The sequence below is a fragment of the Oncorhynchus mykiss genome, chromosome 5 (genome assembly GCF_057628025.1).
Source record: "Oncorhynchus mykiss isolate SJ-2025 chromosome 5, ASM5762802v1, whole genome shotgun sequence".
Lineage (NCBI taxonomy): Eukaryota > Metazoa > Chordata > Actinopteri > Salmoniformes > Salmonidae > Oncorhynchus > Oncorhynchus mykiss.
Window position 1 is genome coordinate 1,223,375 of NC_143026.1, and position 13,852 is coordinate 1,237,226.

At 44.1% G+C, this 13,852-nt stretch overlaps 1 protein-coding gene across 1 annotated transcript in view; it reads left to right on the forward strand.

Annotated features, from left to right (window-relative positions):
• LOC118964552 (ciliary neurotrophic factor receptor subunit alpha) overlaps nucleotides 1-13,852 on the forward strand; it is a 357,403-nt gene that overhangs the window by 176,441 nt on the left and 167,110 nt on the right. Inside the window, exon 2 of the mRNA XM_090233563.1 lies at nucleotides 8,354-8,435. Within this exon, the coding sequence (XP_090089689.1) occupies nucleotides 8,354-8,435 (82 nt within the window). The remainder of the gene's footprint in view (nucleotides 1-8,353; nucleotides 8,436-13,852) is intronic.

Sequence of the window (13,852 nt, forward strand, 5' to 3'; positions counted from 1 at the left end):
TATAAGAGCTGTGTCTTCATGTGGGAGCTGTGTCTTCATGTAAGAGCTGTGTCTTTATGTGAGAGCAGTGTCTTTATATAAGAGCTTTGTCTTCATGTGGGAGCTGTGTCTTCATGTAAGAGCTGTGTCTATGTAAGCGCTGTGTCTTTATGTGAGAGCTGTGTCTTTATGTGAGAGCTGTGTCTTTATGTAAGCGCTGTGTCTTCATGTGAGAGCTGTGTCTTCATGAGAGTGCAGTGTCTTTTTGTGAGAGCTGTGTCTTCACGTGAAAGCTGTGTCTTCATAAAGGAGCTGTGTCTTTATGTGAGAGCTGTGTCTTTATGTGAGAGCTGTGTCTTTATGTGAGAGCTGTGTCTTTATGTAAGAGCTGTGTCTTTATGTAAGAGCTGTGTCTTCATGTGAGAGCTGTGTCTTCATGTAAGAGCTGTGTCTTCATGTGAGAGCTGTGTCTTTGTGTAAGAGCTGTGTCTTTATGTAAGAACTGTGTCTTCATAAAGGAGGTGTGTCTTAATGAAAGAGCTGTGTCCTCATTTGAGAGCTGTAACTTTATGTAAGTGCTGTCTTTATATAAGAGCTGTGTCTTCATGTGGGAGCTGTGTCTTCATGTAAGAGCTGTGTCTTTATGTGAGAGCAGTGTCTTTATATAAGAGCTTTGTCTTCATGTTGGAGCTGTGTCTTCATGTAAGAGCTGTGTCTATGTAAGCGCTGTGTCTTTATGTGAGAGCTGTGTCTTTATGTGAGAGCTGTGTCTTTATGTAAGCGCTGTGTCTTCATGTGAGAGCTGTGTCTTCATGAGAGTGCTGTGTCTTTATGTGAGAGCTGTGTCTTCATGTGAAAGCTGTGTCTTCATAAAGGAGCTGTGTCTTTATGTGAGAGCTGTGACCTTTATGTGAGGGCTGTGTCTTTATGCGAGGGCTGTGTCTTTATGTGAGAGCTGGGTCTTTATGTGAGAACTGGGCCTTCATATGAGAGCTGTGTCTTCATGTGAGAGCTGTGTCTTTATCCTATTTGGCTAGGCGTCCCGCTAGGACATCTTCCGGTTAAACTGGTCTCAAATAAATAATTTAAAAAATGTGGATATTAGACGTTTAGGTACATAGTGTCTTATATCAGTTGAAAGCTTACATTCTTGTTATTCTATCTGCACTGTCTCTTTTACATTAGCCATTACAACGAAAACATGCCATGCGATTGTTTGAGGATGGCACCCCAATATTTTTCCACCAGCACAGGTTTCATAAATTCACAAATAGCGATTAAATATTCACTTACGTTTGAAAATCTTTCTCTGATTTGTCATCCAAAGTGTCCCAGCTATAACATATAGTGTCGTTTTGTTCGATAAAATCCTTTCTTATATCCCAAAAAGTCAGTTTAGTTGGAGCCATCGATTTGACTAATCCACTCGTTCAACATGCAGAGATAGGAATCTGAAAATCTAACCTTAAACTTCACCTCAACAAGTCCAAATATGTTTCTATTGACTCCCCAGATACCCTAAAATGTAATCAAACTACAATATTTCATACGGAAAGAAGCATGTTAAATAGGAAACCGATTTTAGCAGGTGCGTTCTGTCTTCTTTGCACGCGCATACACACATTTCTAAAACTGTTCTTTGTCATTCATTTTGGAAGTTACAAGCCTGAAACCGTGAACATAGACTCCTGGGAGCTATAATTCATTATTTCCCTATACTTTCCATTGTAATAGCATGGGCTCTCAAAATAATTAAGAATTCCGGTTGGTTTTTCTTTGGATTTTCTCCTACCATATCTATTTTCTTATGGTCTTCTACATTATTTTAACATTTCTACAAACTTCAAAGTGTTATCTTTTCAATGGGACCAAGCATATGCATATCCTGGCTTCAGGGACAGAGCAACAGGCAGTTTACTTTGTGCATGTCAGTCTGGTGGAAATTGAGATAAAGGACCCTAGCCCTAACAAGATTTATGTAAGAGCCAGGAATTAATGTGTGGAGAGGAGATGTGGAGGGGAGATAGGTGGTGTTGTGTGGAGAGGAGATGGGTGGTGTTGTGTGGAGGGGAGATGGGTGGTGTTGTGTGGAGGGGAGATGTGTGGAGGGGAGATGAGTGGTGTTGTGTGGAGAGGAGATGTGTGGAGGGGAGATGGGTGGTGTTGTGTGGAGGGGAGATGGGTGGTGTTGTGTGGAGGGGAGATGTGTGGAGGGGAGATGAGTGGTGTTGTGTGGAGAGGAGATGTGTGGAGGGGAGATGGGTGGTGTTGTGTGGAGGGGAGATGTGTGGAGGGGAGATGGGTGGTGTTGTGTGGAGGGGAGATGTGTGGAGGGGAGATGGGTGGTGTTGTGTGGAGGGGATATGTGTGGAGGGGAGATGGGTGGTGTTGTGTGGAGGGGAGATGGGTGGTGTTGTATGGAGGGGAGATGTGTGGAGGGGAGATGAGTGGTGTTATGTGGAGAGGAGATGGGTGGTGTTGTGTGGAGGGGAGATGGGTGGTGTTGTGTGGAGGGGAGATGTGTGGAGGGGAGATGGGTGGTGTTGTGTGGAGGGGAGATGTGTGGAAGGGAGATGAGTGGTGTTATGTGGAGAGGAGATGGGTGGTGTTGTGTGGAGGGGAGATGGGTGGTGTTGTGTGGAGGGGAGATGTGTGGAGGGGAGATGGGTGGTGTTGTGTGGAGGGGAGATGGGTGGTGTTGTGTGGAGGGGAGATGTGTGGAGGGGAGATGAGTGGTGTTGTGTGGAGAGGAGATGTGTGGAGGGGAGATGGGTGGTGTTGTGTGGAGGGGAGATGTGTGGAGGGGAGATGGGTGGTGTTGTGTGGAGGGGAGATGTGTGGAGGGGAGATGGGTGGTGTTGTGTGGAGGGGAGATGTGTGGAGGGGAGATGGGTGGTGTTGTGTGGAGGGGAGATGTGTGGAGGGGAGATGAGTGATGTTATGTGGAGAGGAGTGTGAGAGCTGTGTCTTTATGTGAGAGCTGTGTCTTTATGTGAGAGCTGTGTCTTTATGTAAGAGCTGTGTCTTCATGTGAGAGCTGTTTCTTCACTTTAGAGCTCTTTGTTTATGTGAGAGCTGTGTCTTTATGCGAGGGCTGTGTCTTTATGTAAGAGCTGTGTCTATGTAAGCGCTGTGTCTTCATGTAAGCGCTGTGTCTTTATGTAAGCGCTGTGTCTTCATATGAGAGCTGTGTCTTCATGAGAGTGCTGTGTCTTTATGTGAGAGCTGTGTCTTCATCTGAAAGCTGTGTCTTCATAAATGAGCTGTGTCTTTATGTGAGAGCTGTGTCTTTATGTAAGAGCTGTGTCTTCATGTATGCGCTGTGTCTTTATGTGAAAGCTGTGTCTTCATAAAGGAGCTGTGTCTTTATGTAAGAGCTGTGTCTTTATGTAAGAGCTGTGTCTTCATGTGAGAGCTGTGTCTTCATGTGAGAGCTGTGTCTTCATGTGAGAGCTGTGTCTTTGTGTAAGAGCTGTGTCTTTATGTAAGAGCTGTGTCTTCATGTATGCGCTGTGTCTTTATGTGAAAGCTGTGTCTTCATAAGGAGCTGTGTCTTTATGTAAGAGCTGTGTCTTCATGTGAGAGCTGTGTCTTCATGTAAGAGCTGTGTCTTCATGTGAGAGCTGTGTCTTTGTGTAAGAGCTGTGTCTTTATGTAAGAACTGTGTCTTCATAAAGGAGGTGTGTCTTAATGAAAGAGCTGTTTCCTCATTTGAGAGCTGTAACTTTATGTAAGTGCTGTCTTTATATAAGAGCTGTGTCCTCATTTGAGAGCTGTAACTTTATGTAAGTGTTGTCTTTATATAAGAGCTGTGTCTTCATGTGGGAGCTGTGTCTTCATGTAAGAGCTGTGTCTTTATGTGAGAGCAGTGTCTTTAAATAAGAGCTTTGTCTTCATGTGGGAGCTGTGTCTTCATATAAGAGCTGTGTCTATGTAAGCGCTGTGTCTTTATGTGAGAGCTGTGTCTTTATGTGAGAGCTGTGTCTTTATGTAAGCGCTGTGTCTTCATGTGAGAGCTGTGTCTTCATGAAAGTGCAGTGTCTTTTTGTGAGAGCTGTGTCTTCATGTGAAAGCTGTGTCTTCATAAAGGAGCTGTGTCTTTATGTGAGAGCTGTGTCTTTATGTGAGAGCTGTGTCTTTATGTGAGAGCTGTGTCTTTATGTAAGAGCTGTGTCTTCATGTGAGAGCTGTTTCTTCACTTTAGAGCTCTTTGTTTATGTGAGAGCTGTGTCTTTATGCGAGGGCTGTGTCTTTATGTAAGAGCTGTGTCTATGTAAGCGCTGTGTCTTCATGTAAGCGCTGTGTCTTTATGTAAGCGCTGTGTCTTCATATGAGAGCTGTGTCTTCATGAGAGTGCTGTGTCTTTATGTGAGAGCTGTGTCTTCATGTGAAAGCTGTGTCTTCATAAATGAGCTGTGTCTTTATGTGAGAGCTGTGTCTTTATGTAAGAGCTGTGTCTTCATGTATGCGCTGTGTCTTTATGTGAAAGCTGTGTCTTCATGTGGGAGCTGTGTCTTCATGTAAGAGCTGTGTCTATGTAAGCGCTGTGTCTTTATGTGAGAGCTGTGTCTTTATGTGAGAGCTGTGTCTTTATGTAAGCGCTGTGTCTTCATGTGAGAGCTGTGTCTTCATGAGAGTGCAGTGTCTTTTTGTGAGAGCTGTGTCTTCACGTGAAAGCTGTGTCTTCATAAAGGAGCTGTGTCTTTATGTGAGAGCTGTGTCTTTATGTGAGAGCTGTGTCTTTATGTGAGAGCTGTGTCTTTATGTAAGAGCTGTGTCTTTATGTAAGAGCTGTGTCTTCATGTGAGAGCTGTGTCTTCATGTAAGAGCTGTGTCTTCATGTGAGAGCTGTGTCTTTGTGTAAGAGCTGTGTCTTTATGTAAGAACTGTGTCTTCATAAAGGAGGTGTGTCTTAATGAAAGAGCTGTGTCCTCATTTGAGAGCTGTAACTTTATGTAAGTGCTGTCTTTATATAAGAGCTGTGTCTTCATGTGGGAGCTGTGTCTTCATGTAAGAGCTGTGTCTTTATGTGAGAGCAGTGTCTTTATATAAGAGCTTTGTCTTCATGTTGGAGCTGTGTCTTCATGTAAGAGCTGTGTCTATGTAAGCGCTGTGTCTTTATGTGAGAGCTGTGTCTTTATGTGAGAGCTGTGTCTTTATGTAAGCGCTGTGTCTTCATGTGAGAGCTGTGTCTTCATGAGAGTGCTGTGTCTTTATGTGAGAGCTGTGTCTTCATGTGAAAGCTGTGTCTTCATAAAGGAGCTGTGTCTTTATGTGAGAGCTGTGACCTTTATGTGAGGGCTGTGTCTTTATGCGAGGGCTGTGTCTTTATGTGAGAGCTGGGTCTTTATGTGAGAACTGGGCCTTCATATGAGAGCTGTGTCTTCATGTGAGAGCTGTGTCTTTATCCTATTTGGCTAGGCGTCCCGCTAGGACATCTTCCGGTTAAACTGGTCTCAAATAAATAATTTAAAAAATGTGGATATTAGACGTTTAGGTACATAGTGTCTTATATCAGTTGAAAGCTTACATTCTTGTTATTCTATCTGCACTGTCTCTTTTACATTAGCCATTACAACGAAAACATGCCATGCGATTGTTTGAGGATGGCACCCCAATATTTTTCCACCAGCACAGGTTTCATAAATTCACAAATAGCGATTAAATATTCACTTACGTTTGAAAATCTTTCTCTGATTTGTCATCCAAAGTGTCCCAGCTATAACATATAGTGTCGTTTTGTTCGATAAAATCCTTTCTTATATCCCAAAAAGTCAGTTTAGTTGGAGCCATCGATTTGACTAATCCACTCGTTCAACATGCAGAGATAGGAATCTGAAAATCTAACCTTAAACTTCACCTCAACAAGTCCAAATATGTTTCTATTGACTCCCCAGATACCCTAAAATGTAATCAAACTACAATATTTCATACGGAAAGAAGCATGTTAAATAGGAAACCGATTTTAGCAGGTGCGTTCTGTCTTCTTTGCACGCGCATACACACATTTCTAAAACTGTTCTTTGTCATTCATTTTGGAAGTTACAAGCCTGAAACCGTGAACATAGACTCCTGGGAGCTATAATTCATTATTTCCCTATACTTTCCATTGTAATAGCATGGGCTCTCAAAATAATTAAGAATTCCGGTTGGTTTTTCTTTGGATTTTCTCCTACCATATCTATTTTCTTATGGTCTTCTACATTATTTTAACATTTCTACAAACTTCAAAGTGTTATCTTTTCAATGGGACCAAGCATATGCATATCCTGGCTTCAGGGACAGAGCAACAGGCAGTTTACTTTGTGCATGTCAGTCTGGTGGAAATTGAGATAAAGGACCCTAGCCCTAACAAGATTTATGTAAGAGCCAGGAATTAATGTGTGGAGAGGAGATGTGGAGGGGAGATAGGTGGTGTTGTGTGGAGAGGAGATGGGTGGTGTTGTGTGGAGGGGAGATGGGTGGTGTTGTGTGGAGGGGAGATGTGTGGAGGGGAGATGAGTGGTGTTGTGTGGAGAGGAGATGTGTGGAGGGGAGATGGGTGGTGTTGTGTGGAGAGGAGATGTGTGGAGGGGAGATGGGTGGTGTTGTGTGGAGGGGAGATGGGTGGTGTTGTGTGGAGGGGAGATGTGTGGAGGGGAGATGGGTGGTGTTGTGTGGAGGGGAGATGTGTGGAGGGGAGATGGGTGGTGTTGTGTGGAGGGGAGATGTGTGGAGGGGAGATGGGTGGTGTTGTGTGGAGGGGAGATGGGTGGTGTTGTGTGGAGGGGAGATGTGTGGAGGGGAGATGAGTGGTGTTATGTGGAGAGGAGATGGGTGGTGTTGTGTGGAGGGGAGATGGGTGGTGTTGTGTGGAGGGGTGATGGGTAGTGTTGTGTGGAGGGGGGATGGGTGGTGTTGTGTGGAGAGGAGATGGGTGGTGTTGTGTGGAGGGGAGATGGGTGGTGTTGTGTGGAGGGGAGATGGGTGGTGTTGTATGGAGATGTGGGGAGGGGAGATGGGAGGTTATGTGGGGTGGAGAGATGGGGGAGATGTGGGGTGGGGAGGTGTATGGTGGGGAGATGTGGGGAGGGGAGATGTGATGTGGAGATGGTGGTGATGTATCGAGACGTGGGGAGGGGAGATGTGAGGTTATGTGGGAGAGGAGATGTGGGGTGGGGAGATGTAGGGTGGGGAAATGTGGGGAGGGGAGATGTGGGGGAGATGTGGGGTGGAGATGTGGGGTGGGGAGGTGTGGGGGGAATGTGGGGGGGGGAGATGTGGGGTGGGGAGGTGTGGGGGGGAGATGTGAGGTGGGGAGATGTGGGGAGGGGGGATGTGGGGGGAAATGTGGGGGGGGAGATGTGGGGTGGAGATGTGGGGTGGGGAGGTGTGGGGGGATGTGGGGGGGAGATGTGGGGAGGTGTGGAGGGGAGATGTGGGGAGGGGAGATGTGGGGTGGGGAGATGTGGGGTGGGGAGGTGTGAGGGGGAGATGTGGGCGAGATGTATGATGGGGAGATGTGGGGTGGTCATCCTCGCTGCGGAATCATTAAACACATTTAAAAAAAATGTTTTAACCTTTTTTAAATAGGCAAGTCAGCTAAAAACTAATTAGTATGTACAGTGACGGCGTACCAATGCCAAATCGGGACGACACTGGGTCAATCAAACTTTTACTTTTGATTCGTAAGTATATTTTAGCAATTACATTAACTTTTATACTTAAGTGTATTTAAAACCAAATACGTTTAGAGTTTTACTCAAGTTATATTTTACTGGGTGACTTTCACTTTTACTTGACTAATTTTCTAGTAAGTTATCTTTACGTTTACTCACGTTTGACAATTGGGTCATTTTTCTACCACCGCCTACAGGCTGCCTGCTGGTCCTTTAAGAGCTGCTGCTGCTTCACCCTGCCTGGGGATGGCCCTCCCACAGATTAGCTGAACAATGCATAGGAAGGAGGACGGACAAACAGCAACGGAGAGAGAGAGATAGGAAAGAGAGAGACAGAGACAGAGAGAGAGAGAGAGAGAGAGAGAGAGAGAGAGAATATAACCTATTTCACTTGCTTTGGCAATGTAAACATATGTTTCCCGTGCCAATAAAGCCCCCTAAATTTAAATTGAATTGAGAGAGAGAGAAGCAGAGAGTGATAGATTGAGTGAGCAACGCAGAGGGGGGAGATAGAGGCAGAGAGATAGTGACTGAGAGAGAGAGTAAGAAAGAGAGAAGCAGATAAAGAGTGATAGTAAAAGGAAACAGAGAGAGAAGGGGAAAGCCTGTGCTTCAGCTCTGAGGCGCTAACCGTCTCCCTCCAGACTGACCGTGCAGTCCCGCCCCTCCCTGACCCAGCAGGACTCTGACATGCTCCTCTGTGTCTCTGTCTCCAGATGGCCAACACCGTAACGTTGCTGTGCTGTGTAGTGCTAGCTGCTGTGGTGGTGGCATACGCGCAGAGACGCAACCAGACAGGTAAGAACCAACACACTCCTACTACAACTACCCATCCTATCTATCTATCTATCTATCTATCTATCTCACTGGTTTTACCCTGCCTGTCTGTCTATTGATGAGATATATATTATATAACAACCTTGTTGCACATGGACTCATTATTGTTGTTGTTGATGTTGTTGTTGTCAGTGTAGTTGTCAGTGGTGTTGTTGTTGTTAGTGTTGTTCTTCTTGTCAGCGCCATTCTTTTTGTTTGTTGTTGTTGTTGTTGGCAGCATTGTTGTTGTCAGTGTTGTTGTTGTTGTTGTCAGTGTTGTTGTTGTTGTTGTCAGTGTTGTTGTTTTTGTCAGTGTAGTTGTCAGTGGTGTTGTTGTTATCAGCGGTGTTGTTTGTGTCAGTGTTGGTGTTGTCAGGGATGTTTTGTTGTCATTGTTGTTGTTGTTGGTGTTGTTGTTGTTGTTGCTGTCAGTACTGTTGTTGTCAGTGTTGTTGTTGTTGTCAGTGTTGTTTGTGTCAGTGCTGTCAGTGTTGTTGTTGTCAGTGTTGTTGTCAGTTGTTGTTGTTGTCAGTGTTTTTGTTGTTGCTGTCAGTTTTGTTGTTGTTAGTGTTGTTCTTCTTGTCAGCGCCATTCTTGTTGCTGTTGTTGGCAGCATTGTTGTTGTTGGTGTTGTCAGTGTTGTTGTCAGTGTTGTTGTTGTTGTCAGTGTTGTTGTTGTTGTCAGTGTTGTTGTTTTTGTCAGTGTAGTTGTCAGTGGTGTTGTTGTTATCAGCGGTGTTGTTTGTGTCAGTGTTGGTGTTGTCAGGGTTGTTTTGTTGTCATTGTTGTTGTTGGTGTGTTGTTGTTGTTGCTGTCAGTACTGTTGTTGTCAGTGTTGTTGTTGTTGTCAGTGTTGTTTGTGTCGGTGTTGTCAGTGTTATTGTTGTCAGTGTTGTTCTTGTCAGTTGTTGTTATTGTCAGTGTTTTTGTTGTTGCTGTCAGTGTTGTTGTTGTTAGTGTTGTTCTTCTTGTCAGCACCATTCTTGTTGTTTGTTGTTGTTGTTGTTGTTGGCAGCATTGTTGTTGTTTGTGTTGTCAGTGTTGTTATTGTTGTCAGTGTTGTTGTTGTTGTCAGTGTTGTTGTTTTTGTCAGTGTAGTTGTCAGTGGTGTTGTTGTTATCAGCGGCGTTGTTTTTGTCAGTGTTGGTGTTGTCAGGGTTGTTTTTGGTGTTGTTGTTGTTGTTGCTGTCAGTACTGTTGTTGTCAGTGTTGTTGTTGTTGTCAGTGTTGTTTGTGTCAGTGTTGTCAGTGTTGTTGTTGTCAGTTGTTGTTGTCAGTGTTTTTGTTGTTGCTGTCAGTGTTGTTGTTGTTGTCAGTGTCATTGTTGTTGTTGTCAGTGTTGTCATTGTTGATGTTGTTAGTGTTGTCGTTGTTGTTGTTGTCAGTGTCATTGTTGTTGTTGTTGTCAGTGTTGTTGTTGTCCCTTCTTCTTTGGTTCTGTCCTTCGGTCGCTGTTTGGATCAGAACATAGTGTATTGTGTTCTCAGAGCTCAGAGCCTGCTCTCTGTCACCTGACTATGGGGTTTGGAGGCTGAGTGAGACCTCAGAGGCCCTCCTCTCTCCCATCCTCCATTCCTCTCTCTTCCCTCCCCTCTGCGCAGCAGAGGACTGTCTCCTCTGTCACAAGTAAATGCAAGTAAAACTAAATGCATGCTTTTCAACCGTTCGCTGCTCGCACCCGCCCGCCCGACTAGCATCAATACTCTGGACTAGAAGTTGACCGATAATGATTTTTCAACGCAGATACCGATACCAATTATTGGAGGACCAAAAAAGCCGATACCGATTAATCGGACGATTTTTATTTATTTATTTGTGATAATGACAATTACAACAATACTGAATGAACACTTATTTTAACTTAATATAATACATCAATAAAATCAATTTAGCCTCATAAATAATGAAACATGTTCAATTTGGTTTAAATAATGCAAAAATAAAGTGTTGGAGAAGAAAGTAAAAGTGCAATATGTGCTATGTAAGAAAGCTAACGTTTCAGTTCCTTGCTCAGAACATGAGAACATATGAAAGCTGGTGGTTACTTTTAACATGAGTCTTCAATATTCCCAGGTAAGAAGTTTTAGGTTGTAGTTATTATAGGACTATTTCCCTCTATACCATTTGTATTTCATTAACCTTTGACTATCGGATGTTCTTATAGGCACTTTAGTATTGCCAGTGTAACAGTATAGCTTCCGTCCCTCTCCTCGCTCCTCCCTGGGCTCGAACCAGCAACACAATGACAACAGCCACCATCGAAGCAGCGTTACCCATGCAGAGCAAGGGGAACAACTACTATAAGGCTCAGAGCGAGTGACGTTTGAAACGCTATTAGCGCGCGCTAACTAGCTCGCCATTTCACTTCGGTTACACCAGCCTCATCTCGGGAGTTCATAGGCTTGAAGTCATAAACAGCGCAATGTTTGACGCACAACAAAGAGCTGCTGGCAAAACGCCCGAAAGTGCTGTTTGAATGAATGTTTATGCGCCTGCTTCTGCCTACCACCGCTCAGTCAGATACTTAGATACTTGTATGCTCGTATGCTCAGTCAGATTATATGTAACGCAGGACACGCTAGATAATATCTAGTAATATCATCAACCATGTGTAGTTAACTAGTGATTATGATTGATTGTTTTTTTGTAAGATAAGTTTAATGCTAGCTAGCAACTTACCTTGGCTTACTGCATTCGCATAACAGGCAGTCTCCTTGTGGAGTGCAACGAGAGAGAGGCAGGTCGCCATTGCGTTGGACCAGTTAACTGTAAGGGTGCAAGAAAATCTCCTTCCAGACTCATATTAAACATCTCCAATCCAAAATAAAATCTATAATCGTCTTTCTATTTTGCAACAAAGACTCCTTCACTCACGCCACCAAACATACCCTAGTAAAACTGACTATCCTACCGATCCTCGACTTAGGCGATGCCATTTACAAAATAGCCTCCAACACTCTACTCAGCAAACTGGATGCAGTCTATCACAGTGCCGTCTGTTTTGTCACCAAAGCCCCATATACCACCCACCACTGCAACCTGTACAGTTGTGGCCGAAAGTTTTCAGAATAACATACATGTTAATTTCCACAAAGTTTGCTGCTTCAGTGTCTTCAGATATTTTTGTCAGATGTTACTATGGAATACTGAAGTATAATTACAAGCATTTCATAAGGCTTTTATTGACAATTACATGAATTTGATGCAGAGTCAGTTTTGACCCTTCTTTGTCAAGACCTCTGCAATCTGCCCTGGCATGCTGTCAATTAACTTCTAGGCCACATCCTGACTGATGGCAGCCCATTCTTGCATAATCAATGCTTGGAGTTTGTCAGAATTTGTGGGTTTTTGTTTGTTCACCCACCTCTTGAGGATTGTCCGTTCTCAATGGGATTAAGGTCTGGGGAGTTTCCTGGCCATGGACCCAAAATATTGATGTTTTTTTCCCGAACCACTTAGTTATCAATTTTGCCTTATGGCAAGGTGCTCCATCATGCTGGAAAAGACATTGTTCGTCACCAAACTGTTCCTGGATGGTTGGGAGAAGTTGCTCTTGGAGGATGTGTTGGTACCATTCTTTATTTATGGCTGTGTCCTTAGGCAAAATTGCGAGTGAGCCCACTCCATTGGCTGAGAAGCAACCCCACACATGAATGGTCTCAGGATTATTTAATGTTGGCATGACACAGGACTGATGGTAGCGCTCACCTTGTCTTCTCCGGACAAGCTTTTTTCCGGATGCCCCAAACAATCGGAATGGGGATTCATCAGAGACAATGACTTTACCCCAGTCCTCAGCAGTTCAATCCCTGTACCTTTTGCAGAATCCGTCCCTGATGTTTTTCCCGGAGAGAAGTGGCTTCTTTGCTGCCCTTCTTGACACCAGGCCATCCTCCAAAAGTCTTCGCCTCACTGTGTCTGCAGATGCACTCACACCTGCCTGCTGCCATTCCTGAGCAAGCTCTGTACTGGTGGTGCCCCGATCCCGCAGCTGAATCAACTATAGGAGATGGTCCTGACGCTTGCTGGACTTTCTTGGGTGCCCTGAAGCCTTCTTCACAACAATTGAACCGCTCTCCTTGAAGTTCTTGATGATCTGATAAATGGTTGATTTAGGTGCAATCTTACTGGCAACAATATCTTTGCCTGTGAAGCCCTTTTTGTGCAAAGTAATGATGATTGCACGTGTTTCCTTGCAGGTAACCATGGTTGACAGAGGAAGAACAATGAACCCAAGCACCACCCTCCTTTTGAAGCTTCCAGCCTTGTCCTCGTCAACACTCACACCTGTGTTAACGAGAGAATCACTGACATGTCCTTTTGTTGCAGAGCTGAAATGCAGTGGTTATGTTTTTGGGGGAATCAGTTCATTTGTGTGGTAAAGAGGGACTTTGCAATTAATTGCAATTCATCTGATCACTCTTCATAACATTCTGAAGTATATGCAAATTGCCATCATACAAACTGAGGCAGCAGACTTTGTGAAAATTATTATTTGTGTCATTCTCAAAACTTTTGGCCACGACTGTATGCTGTAGTCGGCTGGCTCTCGCTATGTATTCGTCGCCAGACCCACTGGCTCCAGGTCATCTATTAGTCTATGCTAGATAAAGCTCTGCCTTATCTCAGCTCACTGGTCACGATAACAACACCCACCCGTAGCACGTGTTTTAGCAGGTATATCTCACTGGTCATCCCCAAAGCCAACACCTCCTTTGGCCGCATTTCCTTCCAGTTCTCTGCTGCCAATGACTGGAACTAATTGCAACAATCGCTGAAGCTGGAGACTTATATTCTCTTCACTAACTTTAAACATCAGCTATTTGAGCAGCTAACCGATCGCTGCAGCTGTACATAGTCCATCTGTAAATCTATCTACCTCATCCCCATATTGTTTTTATGTACTTTTCTGCTCTTTTGCACACCAGCATTTCTACTTGCACATCATCATCTGCTCATGTATCACTCCAGTGTTAATCTGCTAAATTGTAATTACTTGCTACTATGGCCTATTTATTGCTTTACCTCCTCATGCCATTTGCACACACTGTATACAGACTTTCTTTTTTTCTATTGTGTTATTGACTGTACACTTGTTTATTCCATGTGTAACTCTGTGTTGTTGTTTGTGTTGCACTGCTTTGCTTAATCTTGACCAGGTCTCAGTTGTAAATGAGAACTTGTTCTAAACTGGCTTACCTGGTTAAATAAAGGTGTTCTCAACTAGCCTACCTGGTTAAATAAAGGTGTTCTCAACTGGCCTACCTGGTTAAATAAAGGTTAAATAAAAATAAAACAAAAACAAGGTCGTACACAGATATCGGATGAGAGGGGGGAGTAGCAAGGAAGGGAGGGTGGAAGGGAGAGCTTAGACTGCTAGGGTGCTTCTGAGTACTCCA